Source organism: Brassica rapa, chromosome A08 (assembly GCF_000309985.2).
Source record: "Brassica rapa cultivar Chiifu-401-42 chromosome A08, CAAS_Brap_v3.01, whole genome shotgun sequence".
NCBI lineage: Eukaryota > Viridiplantae > Streptophyta > Magnoliopsida > Brassicales > Brassicaceae > Brassica > Brassica rapa.
The window spans coordinates 11891677-11915989 of NC_024802.2; the positions used below are offsets into that span (position 1 = coordinate 11891677).

At 35.9% G+C, this 24313-nt stretch overlaps 2 protein-coding genes and 1 pseudogene across 3 annotated transcripts; 2 read left to right on the forward strand and 1 right to left on the reverse strand.

Annotated features, from left to right (window-relative positions):
- Positions 1-1186: 1186 nt before the first annotated feature.
- LOC103834179 lies at positions 1187-8226 on the forward strand (annotated as a pseudogene). The gene is made up of 2 exons (XR_626430.3): positions 1187-4757; positions 4894-8226. The product of XR_626430.3 is annotated as a protein NRT1/ PTR FAMILY 7.2-like (transcript).
- Positions 8227-8262: 36 nt separating this feature from the next.
- LOC103834180 (RNA polymerase II C-terminal domain phosphatase-like 1) lies at positions 8263-15628 on the reverse strand. Its single transcript, XM_009110239.3, has 13 exons — positions 12211-15628; positions 11602-12078; positions 11310-11520; positions 11069-11226; positions 10832-10899; positions 10615-10720; positions 10431-10508; positions 9767-10300; positions 9644-9686; positions 9458-9576; positions 9308-9361; positions 9103-9199; positions 8263-8994 (listed from the first exon to the last, which is right to left on the reverse strand). The coding sequence occupies exons 1-13, from the start codon at positions 12517-12519 to the stop codon at positions 8705-8707; spliced, it is 2544 nt and encodes an 847-aa protein (XP_009108487.1). The 5' UTR covers positions 12520-15628; the 3' UTR covers positions 8263-8704.
- A 3657-nt stretch (positions 15629-19285) lies between these two features.
- On the forward strand, positions 19286-24038 carry LOC103834183 (splicing factor 3B subunit 2). Its single transcript, XM_009110240.3, has 17 exons — positions 19286-19557; positions 19658-19765; positions 19839-19967; positions 20067-20129; positions 20598-20705; positions 21206-21283; positions 21652-21744; positions 21834-21920; positions 22029-22130; positions 22213-22332; positions 22433-22495; positions 22655-22800; positions 22897-22978; positions 23122-23226; positions 23429-23520; positions 23610-23679; positions 23766-24038. The coding sequence occupies exons 1-17, from the start codon at positions 19333-19335 to the stop codon at positions 23823-23825; spliced, it is 1731 nt and encodes a 576-aa protein (XP_009108488.1). The 5' UTR covers positions 19286-19332; the 3' UTR covers positions 23826-24038.
- The last annotated feature ends 275 nt before the right edge of the window (positions 24039-24313 follow it).

Genomic DNA, 24313 nt, shown 5'->3' on the forward strand with positions numbered 1-24313 from the left:
AAATTAGGCTCCGCTTGAATATTATAAATTTATATGTTGAGTTGGGTCCTTCTTGGTCTGGATAGGTTATGATGTAGAAGAACCTAAAAATATCTAACTAACAAATGTATGTGAAACAGGTTCAGATATTTGTACCAAAAATAACCATATTACTCATTCGATCCAGATCTTTTGAATAAAATTAGTTATATTACGACACATCTAAAATATATAAAACTAATTATGAAAAACAAACATCAATGTATAAAATATAAGAACCAATACTCGGGCGGATGCGCGGGTCAATCTCTAGTTCAACTTTACAATTGAGAATTTGCACTCCTTATACACCACTAATCCCGTAATTTGCAAATATGGAACTTCAACTATTCACTTTCAATAATGGCTACGTTGCCCCTATCATTCCTTAACGAACCTTTTTTTTTTCTTGTTCTTGTCTATAGACATTTTTCTCTCTAAGTAGTTTACGGCTGGAGTTACTTTTTCTTGGTTTTTAACGACTTTACATACTTCTCGCCTGAGGACTTCTTCCTTGCTTTATGAATTTTACATGTCCAAATTCTCCTCTCAGTAACGTGATTATGTTTTAGGCCATGTTCGTTTGCTCACCCAGGTAATCCATCTGGGTGAAGATGCAAATTGATGTTCGTTTTGTGCATTATAAATGACAAAAATGACCTTTTAAAATCAAAATATTATTTTCAAACTGTAAATTCTATTTTTTGCATATACATATTTTTGCTATACATTTTGTCGCCAAAACCAGAAAACGCAATTTTCCCACCAAAACCGGGAAAATGAATTTTTCTCGCCAAAACCGAAAACAGAATTTTCCCGCCAAAACTGAAAAACGTAATTTTACCGCCAAAACCGGAAAATGAAAATTTCCCGCCAAAACCGGAAAAACTCATTTTCCGCCAAAATCGGAAAAATGTATTTCCCGCCAAAACCGGAAAAATGTATTTTCCCGCCAAAACCGCAAAAATGCTTTTCCCGCCAAAATCGCGATAAAAAAACTTTTCCCGCAAAATCATGAAAAAAACTTTTCCCGTCAAAAAACACTTTTCCCGCTAAAACATCAAAACACACTTTTCCGTCCAAACCGCAAAAACGTATTTTTCCGCCAAACCCATAAAACGTATTTTTCCGCCAAAACCATAAAAATGCACTTTTCCGCGAAAACACATATTTTCTCAAAAACCGCAAAAATATCTTCGGCCAAAACCGTAAAAACGCTGCCGAAACGTAAAAAAATTATATTTTAGTCATTTTATTAACAAGTCCACCTGGATGCAGATGAAAGTTAAAAAATGAAAAGCAAACGAACATAGTTGCATTCAGATGATTCATCTGGATGCATGAACGAAATGAAGAAACAAACAACACCCATATAGAACATTTGGATAAGACATCTAAATGGACCATCTGGATGCATCTTCCAGATGTACAAACAAACCGGGCCTTATTCGCTAAGCTAGTTACTTTATTTATCATTAGTTAGTTTTAGTTTCCCATGTGTTATAAAAAAAAACATTTTTATTTAGTTAAAATATTTACACCCCCATATCTTATAATCAATATTTCATATTTAATATATAAATATATATATATGTATCTATAAAATAAAATTTGTTTATATCTATATGTATATATATCAAGTTATGTGTTTTTGGTATGTGTGGAGAGTCTGAAGTTATGTATTATGTAGTGTCTGAGTAACTTTGGTGGATGTCGAATGATCTTGTATACAAGCCTCATATTCACAAAATAATTCATCCGTCCACAATCGTGTTTGTGGATGCGGCAAAAACCAATAAACTGCATAACATAGTCATGGATGTGAGCACACATTATCGCAACAACTCGTTCCAACTTTTTAGATCTACTCCAGAGGGGATAATCCAAAGCTAAGTTCCTCCCCCTCCACAGATCTCGATGGAAATTATTGCCACCATTCACCATCAAACTCTAAATGCCAACCTCTCCAGAGATTGCTCTACATACGGCTCGCCGGAACACCATAAGACCGTCGTCTTCTAACCTGCAACATTTCCACCGCAGACGGATCTAGTACAAGTCGCATCCAACAACCGTCAGAGACACTGTGCATACCGTCGGAGAGAGCGAAATCCACTGGAGTAGATACACAAACTCTGTTAAGGGAAGAATGACTCTTTGCTTTAGTCAAGAGAGACTTCTAGATTTTTTTTAAAAAAAATTGATAATCTAGAACACCGACATAAACACATTTTTTATTTCTTTAGTTTTTAGATTTTTTGCAGGAAAAAAAAAATATTATTGACAGTGAGAAGAAGAGAAGATTTGTAATGGATGAGATTGTTTTTAGTTAGGTAAAATGGAAGGACTTGTTAGTCAATACACCGTTAGAAAGTACACTACATGTCTAAAGTATGTGTAAACTTAAAGAAAGAGTAGAAAAGTAGGTCTAGGTGTAATTTTTTCTTTCTCTCTATTCTCTACTAAATTTATTTCCTACGAGAAATTTAATATTTCTCCTTCAGAAAAATCCATAAATTTATCAGCTTGTTTTATTCGTCTTTAGTTCGTTCTTTGACAGAAAAAAAAAGTAAATGTTTTTTTTTTCTATTTCATTCGATTTCGTTTGAAATCTCATATTTTTGTTTGTTTCTTTTGTGGGTTTTGTGAATTTTAATCAGCGTTATGTTTTCTTTTCGGACGTTGGCGTGGCGGATCTCATATTAGATCTTCATTTTTAACTTATATTATAGTGTCTACAACGATGATATCAAGGTTCAAAATTCAATATGAGGAAAGATGGTGGCTTTGAAATTTATCTTAGTAGGTCTTTTCTAATTTTGAGCTGGGATTTTGTTGTATGAGCTTTTCTCAGAGGTTGGGGACCTTAAAGCGTTATGGGATTCACAATGATAAGAGTGGAAGATCCATGGTACTCTATAACTCATCTTCTCGAAGCTTGAACTCCTCCATGACTGCGCCAACACGGGACCACCAGACTTCCTCATCGTTGCTCGATGCCATCTCGTCTAGTAAGCTTTGCAGAGTTGCCAGAACCGGGGCCAGGCCGCCTCAGTGTCCACATGCTCAAGAGGTTGCATTTGGGGTCGAGAGAGGTGAATCAGTCACCACATCTGATCGATTTGCAGCATACATGACTAAAGGATCGAGAATTGTAACTAATAATAACGAATATCGGGTAACTGATATATACTACTTAACTTACAAGAATAATTTACAGATTTGAGTCAATACTGATAATCAACTACTTATAGAAAAATCCAACTAACAATAATGTCCGGATAATAATTTTAGTTAGCCGACCACTAACATAAATAACCAACCATTAAATAATTTTGAAGAACCTGCATTAACCACTTGAATAATCTTCGGGTTTGAGTTTATAGGGATAACCAACTACTTATCGGAAAACCCAACTAACAATAATGATATCCGGATAATTGATATACACTGCTTAACTTAATGGATACGAGATTAATCTACGAACACACTGATTTTTTATTCTATCATCTGTGCTGAAATATTATGCTTTTCATTGATTACAATAACGTTAAGTGTGTCGTTTATGGAACACCACGTTTTCCAAGATTTATGGAATTCGACAAATGCAAACGTTGTACTCTGTGTTTTACAGTTTTGGCAAATTAATTGGAGAGTAGGTAATGTATTGTACTTATTTTAAATCAAAAGTGTTAGAGCTGATTTTATCTGAATATTTTGCTAATATTATTTTGTCTCTCATTGATAAGGTCGACTGAAGAACGTTACTAAGATTGATGGTTTTTCTAAAATTGTCTTTGAGCTCAATTATGTTCCAGAAATCGATGCTTTCTGAATGAAGTAATACCTTTCGTTTACTGATTTTGTTAAATAATTGTGTTTAGTTTCGTAAGCTGATATCCTTTCTTATTACTCTTAATATGACTACAAGCGAAGAGTTCTGAATACACTTTTCACAGTAATTGTGATTTTTTTAGTTTTCTATTTAGAGTAATTGCGTCTCATGACCATAAAACAAAATAATATTAGGCGAACGGATACGACACTGTTACACTTTCATAATCCCAGCATTGCCCTTACACTAGCTCCCAGGCGAGTCTGATACACTGAGCTTCTGCAGATACACATGCTATGAATTTTAATTATTACTCTACTGAACCCTACTTCACGCCACCACTTGACATCTAAAACTAAACATATATTGAATTTTGAAATAATTCTATCTCAACTGTTTTCTCTCTCCCTGGATAAATTTATTTTCTTATCTTCTTCAAGATCCTTAAACAAAAAAAATGTTCTTCAAGATCTATTCGTATTATCCTCTACAAATCAAGTTTTAGATTCAACTCCCCAAACTACATTCATCTCCCTATCATCAGATCCGCCATGTTTCGTTTCTAAAAAGAAGAAACCATAGACTCCGTCAAGTCCCATCTCGATAATTGCCACCTCCTCACCGCCATCAAATACACAGCCTCACCGTCAAGCGGATCATGGGTCTATCTCTTCCTCAGACCCTTGTGCTACTCGATCTCCTCTCATGTTTTTTCCTCAGGTTCTCTCTCCCAGATTCACTTATTTTAAAGACAGATCTGAAAAAAGATTTACAGTTTGTATCTATATTTATTGTAGGTGTGCTCTTTTCCGATTTATGATGGGCATGGTGGTTGTTTAGCTGCAGAGTTTGCTAAGAAGCATCTTCACCTTAACGTTTTTCAGCTGGGTTATCGTGTGAGTTGGTATGTTTTACTTTGTTCAGATTAATAATGTTTTTCTTTTTTTTGCAAATTAAGACTGTTTTTCAACATGGTTGAGTTGTTCTTGTGAATTCATATATTTGCTAAAGTCTGAACCTTTTGTGGTTTTGGCCAGCAGAATTTCTATATGATTGGGAAAGATAAAAGGACCGAACCTTTTGAAGGGCTCTCAAGCTAGATATGACTCATCAAATAGAGCTCAACTTTTTTATCAAGATTGAACAGCTTACACAGATGCCTCGAAAATTAGAGAAGGACACACAAGGGAAAAACATGAAAATTGTGGTTTGGTGATTGTGTATGACAATTGTTTCCGCTTAGCATATTTAATATCATATCCTAATAACTAAGTGGATGTGTCGTTGTTATCCAGTTATCATTGAGTTTATACTCCCATTTCCCAGATATCGAGATACTATTGTTAATATCTGGTTTTAATCCTTCTGAAATTACTTATATAACCTGATAAATAGCCAGATTTCAGAAACTAAAACAGGATACAAATTGTATACATGTTATGTATAAGTAATATCCGGTTATAGTACACATTATCCAAAGGTGTATGCATGTTATGTATATTAAAATGTGTATAGGAGAGTTTGCAATATACATTTTAGAGTAATTACGTCGATACTATTGAAAGCTCAATATTCCGAGACTAACCCAACTCCTAGGTCTGCAGGTAGAGCTGACACTTGCATATATGTTCCCATTTATTGTGTATCCGAAATACTATAAAAATACTAGTTTTACTTGTAGGTATCTGAATTCAAATCTCGACTAATAACTTGACTTGGTGCCATAATGTATTATCCGGTTCATTCCTATTCACTTTACAAATATGGAAAACTATTTTTTGGCTATTACCATTATAATCAGGATTATCGCTTTACTTATATAACCGCTATAATCCAGATTACCGCTTAAAAACATAGAGAACTATTTTCTGGATTTTATCGTTATAATCCGGATTATTGCTGAATTATCTGTTTTTATCTTTTTAAATTATCCGGTTTATTTTTCAAAGAATAAAAAATCCAGTTTATTGTTTCGAATGATCCGGTTAGTACTCCGCCAAAAAAAAATCGTAAATGTACATGTAGTTACATATCTGGATTCATATAAAATGCCTTGTTAACAATACTTTGATCCGTACATTCGCCGAGAGTCCCAGTAATCTAAAAACCATTTCTTTCATTTTGAACGGTCTCTATATTTTGTTATTAACTTACTAGAGAGTTACTAACATTAACAATATGCACTGGCTTAGATGGTAGGTGACTCTTTCCATTTTCAAGAAACCAGGTTTCGAGCTCTGCCATGTGCTTTTTAGTTTAGTTTTCATTTTTCTTTTAATAGATGGCAGAATGGTAATTTCAGTACCATCTTCTTCTCTTGCAACCTGCAACTTTTATGGGTCAAAAATGGCTATCTCTTTTTTTTTCAGATCTTTCACGCTTTTCATCATGTTTCTTTTCATTTTGATTTAGACTTTATAGATATAAGTTATATTTGAAATAATTTGGATTTTAGTTTCATTAAACGAGTTGCATTGAGTCGCTTATAACTCGACGCCTTTCACTATAAAACGGACAACACGGCCATAACATCCATTGATTTGCTCCATCCGGCCACAACCAAGCTCTGATAGTCGCACGGACAAGCTCCGATAGTCACACGACCGAGCTCCACTGATTCGCTGCATTACTCCTCCGATTTGCTCCGTCTTGCCATGGCCAAGCTCCACTCCGATAATCACACGCACCAATTTAAATCAAATATATTTCAACTTCAAAGCGTTAACTGTTTTTTCTCAATAAAATATCTACCCGACAAAACTCTGACACAAAATCTGAACAAGCTGACCTCCCTACCTACCTACAAAGCTGATAATCGAGAAGGCTATCCTCAAACAATATTCCTCTGAGGTCAATAACGTAATATCAGCTGTTAATGATAACCAGTTACCCAATTACACAAAGTTTTTGCATGATCACCTAATTACCCCTTGTTTTATGGTTATTAAGCTAAATGACTCATCTATTTATTTGTTCTTTTATAGTTTGTTCCTTTCATATTTTATTATTCTATTTCCTATGTTTCGTTTTATCTTATATCCATAATTTATATTATGAAAGCAAATTATTTTGCCTGTGTTTCATTTTTGCTTTAATTCATAACTAATTTTATATAAGTCTTTGTTTATTCTTATGGATTCACTTTCATGATCTATACTTCAATTACACACAATAAATAACACAAGTTAAAAAGAAATGTAGCTTACTTATATAGACATATACACAATTTCTTTCTGTCGTTTATTATATAACATATAATATTATGAGTATGATTTTTACATTTCTAATTAATACCTATTCATTATAATTTATTTTAGTTAATTTATCCTGCGCAGGGCGCCTGGATTATCACCTAGTCGAAGTTAAAAACAAAGATGCACGCCCAAATGGAGAAATGTATATGTTGACATGTTGCAATATCAACGTTAACCAATCTGCTAATTAGGCTTATTTTGTTTTTTTATAAGTAATTAAGCTTATTTATTTAACTATCGTTTCCAACAATAGCTATACTATTATATTATCACTCCGAACCCGAAAGCGAATTCATTGAAAAAAAACTCAACATAAACCATAGTAGAATACTGAGTTCGGGCATCACATGCAAGCTTGTCAGTCATTATGTATGAGTTTGCGTAATTATAGTTATTGTAGATACTGTTTGAAAGCAGAAAAAGAGATCAAGACACTAGTTATGCTTAACAAAACAGAATCCAACAAAGGTCTCACCGAGCTTCAGAGAATGGGGACATGTCTCGTGATCGCGGTAATGGCGATGATATCAGCAGGAACAGTGGAGATATACAGACTGAAACACAAGGAGTCGGTTTCAAACTCGAGCTCATTGAGCATTTTCTGGCAAGTACTTCAGTACATGATGATTAGGTGCATCAGAAGTGTTCATGTACGTTGGTCAGCTTGAGTTCTTCAACAGCCACGCTCCAACAGGGTTAAAGAGCTTTGCAAGCGCGCTGTGTATGGCTTCAATATCGCTAGGGAACTACGTTAGTAGTCTGCTGGTGTCCATCGTCATGAAGATCTCTACAAGAGAAGATTTTCTTGGTTGGATCCCTGGGAATCTCAACAAAGGGCACTTGGACAGATTCTAACCGCAACTGATTTTGTGGTTTACCTGGTTTGCGCGAAATGGTATAAGTATATATATCAAGTCTGAATCAAGTTTCTCTGAGTCCATGGCTGAAGAGGAAGTCTGAGTCCAGAAGCCAAAATTTTTGCTGTGAAGCTCTGGACAGTAAATGTCCAAACCTGAGCTAGTTCTGTCGAATAAACTGGTGTTGTGCTATTCTTTTGGGCTACTTGTGTGCAAAGTTTTGTTAATGATTCTAAATAAAGACAGTTGATGATTCCACTCACAGTTATTGTAACTTTTTTTCTCATAAAATATTGAATCAGGGAAGCTCAAACAGTTGATAATAACACGGTAAAAATTACATTTATAAAATCAACATCTTTTTGTCTGAATGGAAACATAAACTGTTGTAAAACTGCAGAAAAGCTTTAAGGGAAACAATTAAACTAGCTTTACTGACTTCTACCGAGTAAGTTACAGCCTGAGAAGAAGCCAAAACGTGTATGCTTTAGGCCTTGTCTGTGTAGTACTACTCGGTGTCCCTCCAGCTGTTGGTTCGATTCTTTCTGATAGATTATACAAAAATCTTGATTTTTCACACATGTTATAATACAAGAGACGACAGCAAAACCTCTCTTCTCTCTCTCTCTCCCTTCGTCTGGTACATCGTTTTTGTGAAGGGAACTTGTCAAAGAATTTGTCGTCGTAGCTGGTGGCGCTTTAGCAATAGAGAATGTGCTTTGTTCATGACGTGATTTTGGTTAAGAATATCTTCCTGAAGATGGCATCCGTTGCATCGACGACCTTTGAAAGTCTGGCTTTAGACGCTTGTTTGACATCCCACCGAACGATCGTGGAGATCCTTGTCGCTTATGCAAAGGAAGCATTGATCTAGAAGGAACTGCCATCGCTGTTTCATCTCTGGCAAATGGCAGATTATCAAACGTATTTGCATTTCCTCCCATAATCATATTGCCATTAGCCAAGGGGCTAGCAATAGCATCCCTGTGGCTTGGCCCTGCGTCACCATTTGCAACAGACAAATATATATCTGCAGAACAAATGTGAAATGAATCAGCCTATTAACATCCACTCAGAGATCACAAGTCCCAACAAGTCTCTCAGCAGACAAAGTTTAAAACGCGAAAGAACGTCTTACCAGCTAAGTTCTGGAGAGAAAGTTCAGCAGCCTTTTGCAGGGCTTCTCGTCTCGATTTGCCAATCCCTTCTCCGACTTTTTTACCAGAGAACCAAGCCTGCAAAAGAAAAGCATACATAGATTACATGAACCATTTGACATAATCAACAAAACACTCATCTAAGGGAAGAAAGGATCTCAATGATTACTCAGAGCTATTAAGTACCTCAACAGAGAACCGCAAATCTGTACTAGCAACCAACCCCGGTCTGTAGTCCACCTACAAATGTCATGGAATATATTATAAAACTATAAATCAAGTCACGAAATGGAATCAATGTGTAATCAAGTAACATGATGATGATGATCCACACACCTTAGTTCCACATTTAATAGCAATCTCATGTAGAGCTTCAGCTGGATTCTCTGTTGCTGAGACACTTCGTCCAATATCACTGATCCTAGAAGAAGATTGATTCCAAGATGCCTCTTCCCCTATAGAGTACATCTCAAGTCAGTAATTTATCCTCGGAACCAGATGATACAAAGAAGAATGGCTTACCATAGAAAGGATGAGAGCCTGGTAGATTGTTGTTTGGACGTAACTGCAAATAATATGTCAGTGAGTACTAAACACCAACAAAAGTGACGACTAAAACCATTGGTAGAATAAGATTAGTTGTACCTCCTTTGGTAGTCTACGATTCTCATGAGGCATCCTGTCAGATTGATGGCGTGGCCTTTCAGAATCCACTGGATATTCTTTGGAGACAGTTCGGCGAAGAGTAGCTGGATCCATGTCCTCAACAGGAAACCAACCATTTCTTGGCTGCGCCTGTGGAGGTGGAGCTTGAACTGGAGGTCTCTGAGGAAACGGAGGTTCACTTGGAGCAGCATCTCTACTATCTTGTCCATGCTGCAATATGAGGAGCCTCCTCCTAGTATCTGGATCTAACTCTGATTCAGGTACCTCGCCTTCCTCTCTAGCAGGAGAACTCTGCAAGCTTGGTTCTGAAGGAACCAAGAGTTTAGCTATTGATATAGGTTGTTGAAACTGGATACTTGGAAAGGCCATCGCTGATGGTTGTGGTGCTTGTTGCACGACAGGTACTGCTACTGGCACTGGAGCGGAAACAGAAACAGAAGCCATAGGGTACTGAACGGGAGCAGCTATCCTTGGATCTATATTAGCAGCCGGAAGGACAACTGAAATTGCCTCCTGAATAAAAAGGAAAGATGTATTTAACTCTCATCATTGAACAGAACAAGAAGCAATGTTTACTGCAGATGGTATCATTAATGGACCACCACAGTAACTTTGTAACAACAGACGCTAAGAATGTAATTACCTTCAGTCTTCTCTCAACTTCAGCCATCCCGTCCAAGGAAAGTGGATCTTTGTTCTCATTCAAACCAGATGTTTCGTCCTACATTGAAAAGAGGATTAGCTACTGAGAGGCCGTTTATAGAGAGAGTAAAATCTACAGTGTAGCATAGAAGTGACACAAGCCATTAACAAGAACCACGACTAACCTCAGGCACTAAGTAATGGCTGACATCAGGTGGAGATGGAATATCCTCAACATCATTCTCATAAGATATTTCAGCAATCCTTTGTAGCAGACTATCATCAAAATCCCTATTACCAAGTTCAAACACTCTTTCACCGTCAGAATGTACCAAGGAAGCATCCTTGATCTAGTAGAGATGTCATGGAAACAAATATCTATTATCAAAATGTACGTCTTACCTGAAAAATCCACCTCTGACACGGCAAGCAACATTTCTGGTAACACACAGTACCGGTGTAGCAGCAGCCTACAGAAAAGGAAAATGAGATATATTTAACACCATTCATTTAAAAGATTCAAGACTATGACTTCTGATGCAAATTGGGCTCAAACCAAGCCCCACAACGACCCAGATTCACATGCTTCTGCAATTTTCATATATCCGATTACTACCAAAGTAACCAAACTATACTTACTTCAGCTTGTGGAGAATAGTAGGGAACAAATGCAGGAACCACGTACACCCTTGGCTGATCCTTCTCTTCCCAAACTTTCAGCCGATCATCAATTACCATTGCCATCTTAGGATGGCAGGTTGCATCAGGAAACACGTTGACCAATGATTTTTTAAAACCTGTCGTGGTTAATTACAAGCTTGTAAGAAGTCATACCATGATCACCAATAAGCAGGAATAAGTTAGTAACAAAAAAATGTACCAGATTTTACACAAACAATGCGAGCTAGCAAGTCACTTGCGTTGATCAAATTCCCTTCTGGATCAAGGAGCCTCCACATCTCTAAGGCGTAGTCTCTCTCAGCCATTGTGCAAACATATACTTCAAAACGCTTGCGCCCTTTCGCTGTCAAATAGCTTCGAAGTTCCTCCCATGAAGGCCTCATCCTCACAAGAACACTTGTATCACGAATCTGTGCGTACAGATTGCAACTGAATCAGTCAAAATTTCAAGGAAAACACACATACATATACTAACTTCAATATTTGCCTACCATGGGATTAATGCGAGTCAGGATAATATTCTTCTCTGGCAGCCTTATCAGTGGACGGACAAGAGGCTGATGGTTCTCAGACAAGGCAGGAACAAGTTCTGATTGCACTTTAACCACCTCCCCATTATCAATAACCTGGTCACTTTCAATATACTGCTTCAACAGATTCCTGTCATCTTGATAACGCTTCATCTCAGCAACCATAGCCGCAATGCGTTGAGGGTCCCCCTCGTTGTTTATCCTCCGCTGCAACCCCTCAATCTTATCCTCAAACGTGCGCGTGGTGTTGGCCACCACAAGGGTTTCATCAAGATCAAAGACAATACCTAGACATCTAAGATTCAGCATGACAAGACATGAATCATAAATCCCAGGAGCTACTGTAAATGCCCAGAAGCAAGGACGGTCGTTGTTGATGTTTTCAGCATACATGGCTACCAAATGGAGCTCTTCCTCACCTAGAGACATTACTGCCGTCTGCAAGAACCAACAAGTCAAGCTATGTCTTCATATGCTAGTAAACATACATGGACATTAAACAACACAAGACCTGAAGCTAAATGATGACCCAACACAAGCCTAAGATGTTCCATAAAGTAATAGTATTACCTTGTTGCCCCTAAGGCAGGACGAGTAGAGGAGGCTGAGCTGCTCCTGAGGAGGAGAAGGTGAAGCTTCCAACTTGAAACAAAGGCCACAAGATGAAACAGTAGCAAGCACTGCAAGAGGAGGGCATCTCTCGCTAGGTTGAGAAAAACGGCTGATTCTGATACCCATTCCCATCGTCACTTTCTCCATCACTCTCCTCTGCTTCATCACTTGGTCTTCTTGATGTGATTCCCTTGGAGGGCAAATCTGCATTTCCCCAAATCTTCCATCTTCAAGATACACTTGGACTCTATTACTGTTATTATACATAACTTTGCCTTGTCCTTGCAGATCAAATGGATATGTCTGTTGTCAAAAGTCAAATTCGTTTGATAAAAAATCTTTACTTTTTTGGTCGTTGTGTCTCTATTGCTTGATTGATTGGTGAATTGGATCCGAGAAAGGAAACGTTTTGATAGATGGGTAGATGAAAAGGATGAATCTTTACTGTTTTTTGTTTTGGTTTTACGATTAAGAATTTGTCAGATCTGTAATTACCGATGATGATGAATCAACAAAATAAAAAGAAAAGCCTAATTCTTCATCTTCTCCGATGAATGATGATGAATCTTTAGTTTTTTTTTTTTTTTGTTGAATTGGGCGAAGATAGTTTTCTTTAGTTCTAAAACTAGAAGCGGCCAATATTGCTGCAAGAGGAGAAACCCTAAGATCCAGAGAGAGATTACCAAAGTGTTTTAGATTGTGAATAGAAATTAGCTAATCCCTTCATCGGGGTTTTAAAGGAAACACCAAAGGTCCCCTTCCCTTAACCATTTGTTTTTTATTTATTTATTTTTAATATATTTCTATTTTTAATAACTGACAATCCCTGAAATAGTTTTTCGTCTCAAACTCAGATCCGCCTAATTATTTTATTTATACTCGTTTTTGATACCGTACCCGATGTTAAACTTCAGATTGTAAAATCAAGATTCACATCATTTATTTCATGAAAAGAATAGTTTAGTTTAATGCTCCGAATGGTAACTGCGGTTTGAGCGGTGCGGAACAAGCGGTTTGAGCGGTGCGGAACAAGCGGTTCAACTGCGGTACGGTTTTAACAGTTATAAAAACATATAGATATGTGGCATATGTATAGATTTTTTGTTACTGTTAACTGCGGGGCGGTGCGGTCGTAAACATTCGAAACCTAAAAGAAGATGTTTGTGTTCTTCACATGTGCATTGCTGCTTTAGGTTGTTAACGCATTAATAATAGTTTTCTTACTGCTTCACAAAATTGGTCTATTTTTACTACTTGCCCAAGCTTTCTACTCGGAACCATGTATTTGGATATTACAAGGTTTCGTGCATAAAAAACATGTACATTATTTTGTATAATACAGTATTTGTTTCTATATATAACAAAAAAAAAGAAATTTAAATAGCCGTTTTTTAACAACGAACGGCTATTCTATTAAATAGCCGTTACATATTGTATAAATAGCCGTTACATTCAGTTTTCTGTTATATAAATAGGCACTACATATTTATGGAATATATCTAGATTATTATTTATTTTACAAAATCTCCTATATATTAAAAAAAGAAGCATTACAACATTTTATCTATGACATGTATCATCAGTAGAATGATTTTTAAAGTCTCTAAAGAAATATGTTGGTCCACTAAACATATATTATATACTTATCATTAAACTAACCATAAAATTAATCAACAATCTACAATTATTATTTATTTTACAAAATCCCATATATATTAAAAAGAAATATTACAACATTTTAGCAATGACACATGTCATCACTAGAATGTTTCTTAAAGTCTCTAGAAAATTATGTTGGTCAACTAAACATAAAATATACTTCTCACTAAACTAACCATGGAATTAATTAACAATCTACAATTATTATTTTTCCTTCTTTTCTTGAATAAAAGCTATAGAATTACCAAAAGTGAATAAAATATACACAAGTAATGCTTTTAATAATGAAGATTTGATAACAATTTACATATCTTCCATTGTTTTTAATGTTATATTATTAAAATAAATTAAACAACCATATTAACCATATAATAAAATTTTAGATTTTTCGTATATGTTATATTTTGAATTTTTTAAAACGACTATAAATTACAAAAAATGTTAAAAGACTCACAATGAAAATTTTATGATCTATAGATTAAATTTTTTGTTATAATAAAATACAAATGATCAAAAAATCATATGTGTAAAAATAACATTTAATAGATATTCAGATTAATATATATATATCCCCTATATATATTAAAAGATAAGCATTACAACATTTTAGCTATGACACGTGGCATCACTAAAATGCTTCTTAAAATCTCTAGAGAAATATGTTTGGTCAACTAAATCTCTAAACACGTGTCATCACAAAAATGGTTCTTAAAATTTCATGAAAAGAATAATTTAATTTAAAAGATGTTTGTGTTCTTCACTTATCCATTGCTCTTTTGGGTTGTTAACACATTAATAGCTTATTTGACCAACAAAAAACACATTTATAGCTTTTTTTACTGATTTCACAAAATTGGTGTATTTTTCCTATTTGCCCAGGCTTTCGACTGGGAACCATGTATTTGGATATTACTGAATAAAAAAATTATGTTGACAGAAAAACATTAATAGTTTTCATAAAACTGTTCATGCATAGAAAACATTTACATGGTTTTATATAATACATAATTTGTTTCTATATATAACAATAAAGATTTTAAATAGCCGTTACATATTTGTATAAATAGCCGTTACATATTTGTATAAATAGCCGTTACTTGTATAAATAGACGTTAATCAATATTTTATTATATAAAGAAAAGATTTTTTCTCATGTGAAGCTGTCACGTCATCAATTTGGATGCTCACAGCGCGGCACCTGCCCAATTTGTAAAAACTCACCGTTTCATTTAATTTAATATCCAATTGATGTGGGCTTCGTTATGAAGTTTGGACCTTATGTTTGGATGAAATATCCAGCCGGCTAGCCCGATAGAAGTTAACCATAATTCTCTCTTTACGCGTCGCATAAAAGGCTATTCCTCATCTCTGCTCTTTGTTCGATCCCATCCTCTGAACTTCTTCTTCATCAACCGAACCGCTCCCAGTGAATCGCTTTAAATCCCTTCTTAAATCCATCAACCACGATGTAGCCTTGAATGCGAGCTTTTCTTCTTTGGGTCAGTATAAAAATATTAGTCTTCCTCATCTCAAAACCATCTTCTCAATTCCTTATAACAATGGAAACTTCTTTAGTATAAGGGGTAACTCATATGTATTACTTGCCGATCGTTCTTTTTCCACCGTGGAAGTGTGTCTGTTCAGATTTTGGGAAGCAAGAAACCTGAAACTCTGTAACGAGATGTTGGGTGTATACATGCTCCTCGTCAAAGCTAAGGTTATTCCGTTCTTTAAGCCATAATCATCGTAGTTTTGTAACATATGATGGCTTATAAACTTCAGATTATCAAACTTATACTGGCACAGATTGAATAATAAACTCTCCACTTCATTTTGATTTGTGTTTATCAAAAAATTGATTTTTTGTATTTCTCTTTCCTCTTTACAGGATCTTTTTATGAATAGTACTACAGATTGTTTTCGATCGTGTATGTCTTATCATGGAGAAAATGGGGGTTTCTCTTTTAATATTGATAAGTAGAAGCTTATCAAGAGAAACCATAGTTTTTTTTTCTGTTAAGAAAATTGGTTTATTAAATCATCTTTGTTTCAACAGGACAGTGGAAGTTTGATCATGATTACTAAAACTTCTTTAAAGTCTACTCCATCAATGATTGGCTCTTTTACTTAAAGAGTTTGACTCGGTTTCTCATATTTTGTCTCTGCTTTCCAATAAACTAGACAATGCTCTTCAGGTATTTTGAGCATCCATTAATACAATCTAAGATCATGATTGTTCATTCTTCCATGATTGATGATACATTGCGTTTTGTGAATTCAGGGAGGAATTAGGCAATTAGCTATGCCACCCACATTATCTGAGATACTCTACTCAAAATCAAAGAAGAAGAACAACAACAACAAGAAGAAGACGAAGAGAGTGAAGTGAAAAAGAGGAAACACGAGTCTGATGCAGAGCTTAAAGAAGTTTCATCATATGGAGATATGAAGAGACTAAAAGAGAGTAAAATCATGAACATGGCTACAAACGTGAACTATCATTCTTAAAAGTCTGTTTTTTTTTCCTTTTTCTAAGTACAAAGATTCAATTTTTCTAGATTATGATATCAATGGCAGTGGAAGCGAATTTGCTTGCAAGATAGCTCAAATCCACACACAAAAAACAACATGATTTTCATCCAAGAGCGTTGTAGATTGCTTGGGTCGGAGAAAAGAAATCAACGACTCAAATATGAAGATCGAAAAAGTCTTTGAAACTCAGGCTATGGCAGTAAGGACATGTAATCACCTGGTTATGTGTTTTGGAGGGATAAAGAGAGGTAATCAAAAATGTGACTGTAGAAGGTTCTCATGTCTTTTGTCTTCGTCTTGAAAGTTGGTGGAGCTATTATTCACTGTCAAGATATTCTGCCATGCAAAGGAATTATATGAATCAGAAAATTTAGTGGAGTTCAATATAAGGTTGATTATTGTGATTTGTGAAGCATCTACATTGATGATATGATCTACAAAGTATAGATAGGACTGGAGATGTAGATAGAGACTTATCAATCAACTACAAAAAGATCACCAGAAAATGTTAATTTCTTTTAAGAGCACCATAAAGAATATATAATGATAATGTCTCGAGAAGTCCATTGGTATACATACCACCATTATACTTGATACACCTCCAACCTTGGATCTTTAAATTTGATACAAAAACTCACCAAGAAGTCCCTGCATTAGGAAACAAATACCTCTTTAAGTTTAAAATAATTCTGCCATAGAATTGGTTATTTATCAAAACTTAAACAGTCTCTTGGATAAAGAACGATAATGAACATCCACAGAGCTCTCATGTAATTTTGGTTAGTCTAGGATCCAAAATAATCCTTTGTACGTTAAATCACAAGAGTGGTAAGCAAAATGGATATCCCAACACATATTCCGTCAAATCTTGAGAACGGTTACCAGTCCAAAGATGTCTAGGTTTTCAAAAGTGGATTACATGAACTTAAAATAATAATCATCTTGAAACACGAATGCAAAAACACAATGGAAAAATATTATGGGGAGACGACCAAAAAATTATTTACTTAGAAGAAAGGAGAAAAACAATAATTTCTAAAATAAATTTTAAAATACGTAGATAAAATTATTGTAAACAATTATGAACCTTAATGGTATTTTTAGTTAAAAGTAAAATAAAAGTTTATAATAATTTGTGTTATTAATTTATGTACTCGCCCCCCCCCTCCCACGACGGGTTTACCCTAATTAATAAATATGTGAGAGGTGTTGTATGAATGAAGAAACCATTAATCATGTTCTTTTTCTGTGTCCTCATGCTCTTGCAACTTGGAAATGCTCTGGTCATCTGCTAGATGACATTCAATCTGCTGAGTTGGAACAGAACATTGCTACCTTATTCACTCTTCTTAAAAGGCAAGATACTGCTACTCAAATCTGCAAACTTTCTTTATGGGTGATTTGGTATATTTGGAAATCCGGAAACAAGGTTTTATTTGCTAAATGAAATTTACATCCTATGGAAGATGCTCGACGTGCACTTGACGAAAATGATGAATAGAATAGTAATTTTGTATCAGCGAAATTAAATGCTCCACGTCTTGTTAGGTGGTCACAGTGGGAATCTCCGCCTGCAAATTGATTAAAATGGAACTTTGATAGTAGTAACAGACATAAAGAATATACTGTTGGGATTGGATGGATTGTCCGAGAAGAATGTGCAGTGTTTCTGAAATCAGGAATGATCAAACTAGTAAACGTAATGTCTCCTTTACAAGCAGAAGCGCTTACGTTTCTTCATGTTCTGCAACATGTTTGGATTAATGGATAGAGACAGATATGGTTTGAAGGTGATAGTTCAGATCACTTGATCGAATCATCAACACTGTGGTATTAGAGCATATTCAATTAGGTAATATGATATCTTATATGATATTTGCCGTTGGATGTCCTTGTTAACTAATTATTCGATGGGAACTGTTAATAGAAAACGGAATATGGCAGCGGATGTTCTTTCTAAACGTATCACAAACGAGAAAAATAATGTTTTAATATTTCATACACCACCTATATGGTTGGTAGATTATTTGTATTGGCCGTATACAATTTGATTATATTAATAAATACAAGTTGACAAAAAAATAACCGTTACATTCTAATTTTCTGCTGTATAAATAGGCACTATATATTTATGGAGTATATTTAGATTATTATTTATTTTACAAAATTCAGTAATATTGTATCAAATTTTCAGATAAATGAAAGTGAACATGTACACTTAAAAAAAACATACGATAAACATCACTGGCGACATTAGATTCGAACTAGATTTTTAATACGTACTAACAAAACTTAACTCATTTGTATTATCTTAATATATAAAGACCACAAAATGAAAACAAAACTTAACTCATTTGTATTATTCAGTAATCAAAATCGAATCTTTTCTGAACAAAAGTAAAATTAAAAGTTTAAATGGCAAGGGATAACAAACATGTACCCAGTAGAGTTAAGCGTCAAGCTGTTTGGCTGCGCGTCCCTGGGTTTGATTCGCCCCTAAACTCTATGTGGCTACGGAGTGCTTTACGCCACTTAAAAGTATTAGCGCTGACTGGCTTCGGGTCAGCGGTGACTTCGGGTTGCGGAAAGATCGTAAGAGCGACTACCGGCTGCAGAACATCACTGTTAAAAAGAAAAAATAACAAACAGAATTTCGATAAACAAGTAAGATGTGATGGGCCGATGGGCCCATTCGTTGCCTTGACTTCTTCAAATTGCAAGAAAAGCTAATCCGATCCAAACAATAATCAAATTAAGTCCAACGAACCGGAACCGACTTACTAATTAACCGAACTGTACCAAACCGATCCGAAAATAGAATCGCAGATAAATAAATATCTTCTCTTCTCCAGAGTTCTCTCTCACTTTGCATCGCCGCCATCGCCGAACATGACCGTCGAATCAACCACCGTCCCGCACGTTAACAGCGTCGTTCCGAACGGAGACGCTTCCAACGGTAACGTTATCCCTTCCTCGAAGAAATCGCGTGAGAGCGACCGTCGCCGCCGCAGGCGGAAGCAGAAGAAGAACAACAAAGCATCTCGTGCCGATGCAGAAGAAGCGGACGTTTCTGGTGCTTCTGATTCCAAGGAGAACGCAGATCCGCAGCCACAGGTAGGCTTCGTGTTAACTTTCCCCCCACTCGTTTCATGGGATTGGAGATTTTCTAGGGTTTGTGATTTTTTTTTGCTGATCTTTGTTTGTATCTGAGCAGGTTGAGATTGAGTATGTTCCAGAGCAGCCTGAACTCGAGGATGGTTTTAGCGATGAGTTTAAGCAAATCTTTGAGAAGTTCAGTTTCAAGGAACTTGTTGCCTCTGAGGTAGGACTCTTTTCTTTTGGCTTTTTAGCTCGTCAGTGCTTAGATTTTTAATGAACCGTGATTGTTTTACTAGGACGACGCTAAGAAGGATGAATCTGAGGAGAATAAAGATGTGAAAAAGAAGGTTAATTCAGATTCAGAAGACGAGGAAGATCAGGGCAATGAACAAAAAGAAAAGGGTATCTCTAACAAGCAGAAAAAGGTCTAATCTTTACTCTCTAGTTAGTTTCTTGATCTTATCTTGATAGGCGCATGTTTTGTAAGATTTCTAAAATCCTGATTTTTTTGTTTGTTTTCTCAGCTTGAACGGAGGATGAAGATTGCTGAGCTGAAGCAGGTGTCCGCTAGGCCTGATGTTGTTGAGGTAAGGATGCATTTATATTTTGAAGCTTTTTCCTATCTTTTCTTCTCTCTGTTGTTGGTACCCGCCTAGTGCTGGTTTTGCTATCCTTTAGCATGCATTATAAACCTCTTGTGTCTTCGTCTCTCATTCTTAGTAACATCTCAAATTTGCTTTATTCATGACTTTGCATTCATACTCTGCTGTTTCGTCATTGAAATATATATTTACTGTTGATAGGATGCGTGAGTCAGTTTTTTTGTATACTATACCGTCGCCGATCTACATTCTATAATCTTGTAGTAATGCTCTACACCTTGTACATTTTTGTTATGATTATCCTCTAATAGCTTAGAATTTAATGTTTACATGTTATGGTCTCAGTTGCATGGCATCCCATATCTTTCTTAGGGAAAATCATGTTCTTTGTGTATCCCTCTATAGCTGTTTTGGATGCTTATTTATTTCTAACTTCTGTGTTAATGTTTTCAGGTCTGGGACGCTACTTCAGCAGACCCAAAGTTGTTGGTGTTCTTAAAGTCGTATCGGAATACAGTTCCTGTTCCAAGACATTGGTCCCAGAAGAGAAAATATTTGCAGGTTTGTGATATTTTAAGTAATGGTTTCTGTAGCTAGTTATATGTTTCTGTGATTTGTGGGTGTGGCACATAGGGGAATTGTATGTATATCAACAGGGATAGCACTCGTCATGCAAATTAAGTTTCCTTATACATATATATGTGCCTCTTGCAGGAGAACGTCTGTGATAAGTGATAACCATGGAGCCTGGACTTGTAGGTGTAACTGAAGAGGACTCTTGATTTTTTTTTTTCTATGCATGAAATATTAGGTGTTTATGTTTTGGAGACGTTTGATAATTCTCTGGGAAAGCGTTTTGTTTATCAATTGGGTGGGATTTTCCCTGTCTGAAACTTAACTTTCTGTTTTCGTGGGCATTTTAGTGATCTTCCTGTTAGATGCATCTGGCTTTTAGTACTATTAGGATTCAGTCACGTTTCTTTGCGTTGAATGCTATTATTATATTGCTTGCTCTCTCTTTCTTTAGTTGGTGGCGTCTAAGTGTGGCTTCAATTTTGCAGGGAAAGCGTGGTATAGAGAAGGCGCCATTTCATCTTCCTGATTTCATTGCTGCAACCGGAATTCAAAAAATTAGACAGGTATCTTATCACCGCGTGATTTTACTCTTTTATTGATCTGCATTATAACGATTTTAAACATCTCCCTATTTCCCTTCTACTTTGCATATATAAAAATGAATATGAAACTTAAGCTTTTGTCTAGGCAGTGGCTTCACTTTTTTACCCACTCCGCTAGATTTCTGGATGCGAATGGCCATTTCTTCTGTGCTTTTGACGAATTCTCTTTCTTCTCAGTCTCAGTTATACAATCTAGTCGTTCTTATTTGTTGCCGTATAAAAATTTCAAAATCTAAGTTATTCTCTATCATTTTTTGTTGGATTTGTTTAGGTGGAAGTCGCTAAATGCTTCTACTAGCTATAGCTAATTTTTATTGGTTCTTGTGCAGGCTTACATTGAGAAAGAAGACGGTAAAAAGTTGAAGCAGAAGCAACGGGAGCGAATGCAACCAAAGATGGGGAAGATGGACATTGACTACCAGGTTTTGCCTCTATAACTACTCGTGTTTAGTCTGCATATGTTGATGTATGTTCTTTAACTGATAAGGGAAGATATACCTTCGTATCTCAGGTTCTCCATGATGCATTTTTCAAATACCAAACAAAGCCTAAGCTGTCAGCTCTTGGGGATTTATATTTTGAAGGGAAAGAATTTGAGGTATTTCCTCGTGACATATTTTACCTCTATTATGATTTATTACACTACTTGCTACTTGTGTTTATTGCGTTGTGTACATGAATCTAATTGCACTCATTTGGGAAATAGGTAAAACTGAGGGAAACGAAACCAGGGACATTGTCGCATGGCTTAAAAGAAGCTCTTGGTATGGGTGAAGGCGCACCTCCCCCGTGGCTAATTAATATGCAGGTAAGTTTTCTGTGACTTGTCTTTGTGATTATTCTGATTGAAATGTAATTGATTTTTTTTCTGAAACCTCCTTCTCCGACAGAGATATGGACCTCCCCCTTCGTACCCACATCTTAAAATTCCTGGTCTTAATGCTCCTATTCCACAAGGAGCTAGCTTTGGTTATCATGCGGGTGGCTGGGGAAAACCTCCAGTTGATGAGGTAACTTTGTTTTTTATTTATCTGGATCCTTCTTTTAATTTACTTTTCCATGCCATTCACTAACACATTTTTGTTGCTGCCCATGGTTTGTGTTATTTAGTTTGGGCGTCCATTGTATGGAGATGTCTTTGGCGTCCAGCAGCAAGATCAGCCTAACTATGAGGTAGCTTTTTTTAACATCCCTCTGTTCTGTTTTAAAACTCTATATTTATACGTGGAAGGAAGCCAGCATAAGTGGAACACCTAAGCTTCCTATTGAACTAATTCAAAATCTTCAAATTTTGTGGTACTTATTGATGGGTTGTTTTTATCGTGATATTAGGATGAGCCTATTGATAAGAGCAAGCACTGGGGTGATTTGGAGGAGGAAGAAGAAGAAGAGGAGGAGGAGGAAGAAGAGGAACAAGAAGAGGAGATGGATGAAGAGGAACTAGAAGACGGCATGGAATCGGTTGATACGATGTCAAGGTATTGTTTTACCTTAAACGATGTGGTGTATTTGTATTTTGTTTGCTTATCATATAACAGAAGTATGAAACTGAATGATTTTCCCCCCTTTTTCAGCACTCCCACTGGCATTGAGACTCCGGATGCAATTGAACTTCGTAAGGAGCAGAGAAAGGAACCCGATAGGGCTCTATATCAGGTGGGAAATCTACTTTTGATTGATAGGTTCACTTTATCAACCACCTTTCGGTGGATATTCTCTTATTTTGATGTCAAGGATATTTCACAGTTAACGCTTTTTTGGTTGGTTCCTTAATGCTTGTTATTTATTTATTTGTGAAGGTACTTGAAGAAAAGGGAGAGAGTGTTGCTCCTGGAACTTTGCTGGCACCCACACACACATACGTTATTAAAACTGGTACTCAAGACAAGCCGGGAGCCAAAAGGGTAAGCAATCGATTCCAAATACTTATTTGATAGCAATTCACTGTTGATTTTGGTCAAAATGTCGTTTAAGTTTAGTAATCTCCGAGTCTTGTGTGTGTTTAGAGAATTGCCAGTAACATTTAGTTATGTTGTATATCTGATGCTTTGGTGTTAGCTTTATGACAAGTAGCTAATTTATGCAATTTGTGTCTATTATGATCAGGTTGATTTGCTGAAAGGACAAAAGACAGATCGTGTGGACGTCAGCTTACAGCCAGAAGAGTTGGACGCCCTGGAGAATGTGTTGCCTGCCAAGTAAATACTTGTTTTTATTGTAAACTCGACATATGACTTTATAAGATGAATAATAGTGTTCTAAACTTTGCATCGTGTGATTTTGGAAGGTATGAGGAAGCAAGAGAAGAGGAGAAACTACGCAATAAGCCAGAGGACTTCAGTGACATGGTTGCTGAGGTAATTAAATGACTTTCGATATATACTATTGATTAACCTTTTCTTTTAGTCTGTGTATATAATATAACTTGGTGGAATGGTTACAGAATTCGAAGAAAAGGAAGCGTGATAAGGAAGGCAAGAAAAAGAAGGATTTCAAGTTTTGAGGAAGCTGCTTCTTATTCATGGAAGAACCACCATGAACTCTGGATTCTAGACCTGAGAGATATTTATTTTCCTGAGAATGTGTTTGCTTTACGTAACGTTGAGAGAAGAGCTGAGGTAGAAAACCTTGAGTTTTAAGAACCTAAATGCTGTGGATTCTAGACTTGTAATGTGTTTCCTGAAGTTCAGAAAAAAATACTACTACTTTAGACAAATTCAAAGCCAAAGCCTGAAAAAACTTGCATAACAAAAAGTCTAATAAAACTGAAAGAAACTAAAAGTAGGGATCGTCCATAGATCATAATGACATTGTTTGTTTCTTTCTTTTTGACATTGGGGAGCTAAACTGAACCATAAAGGCAACACTGGTTACTTAATTTGGAACCGTAACATGTACTGATGGTGTTCATGATGTTACAATCCCTGTCTACGAAGATCATGATGAAGCCATAACAAACAACCTTAAAACTATAACATTGAGCAATGGTAA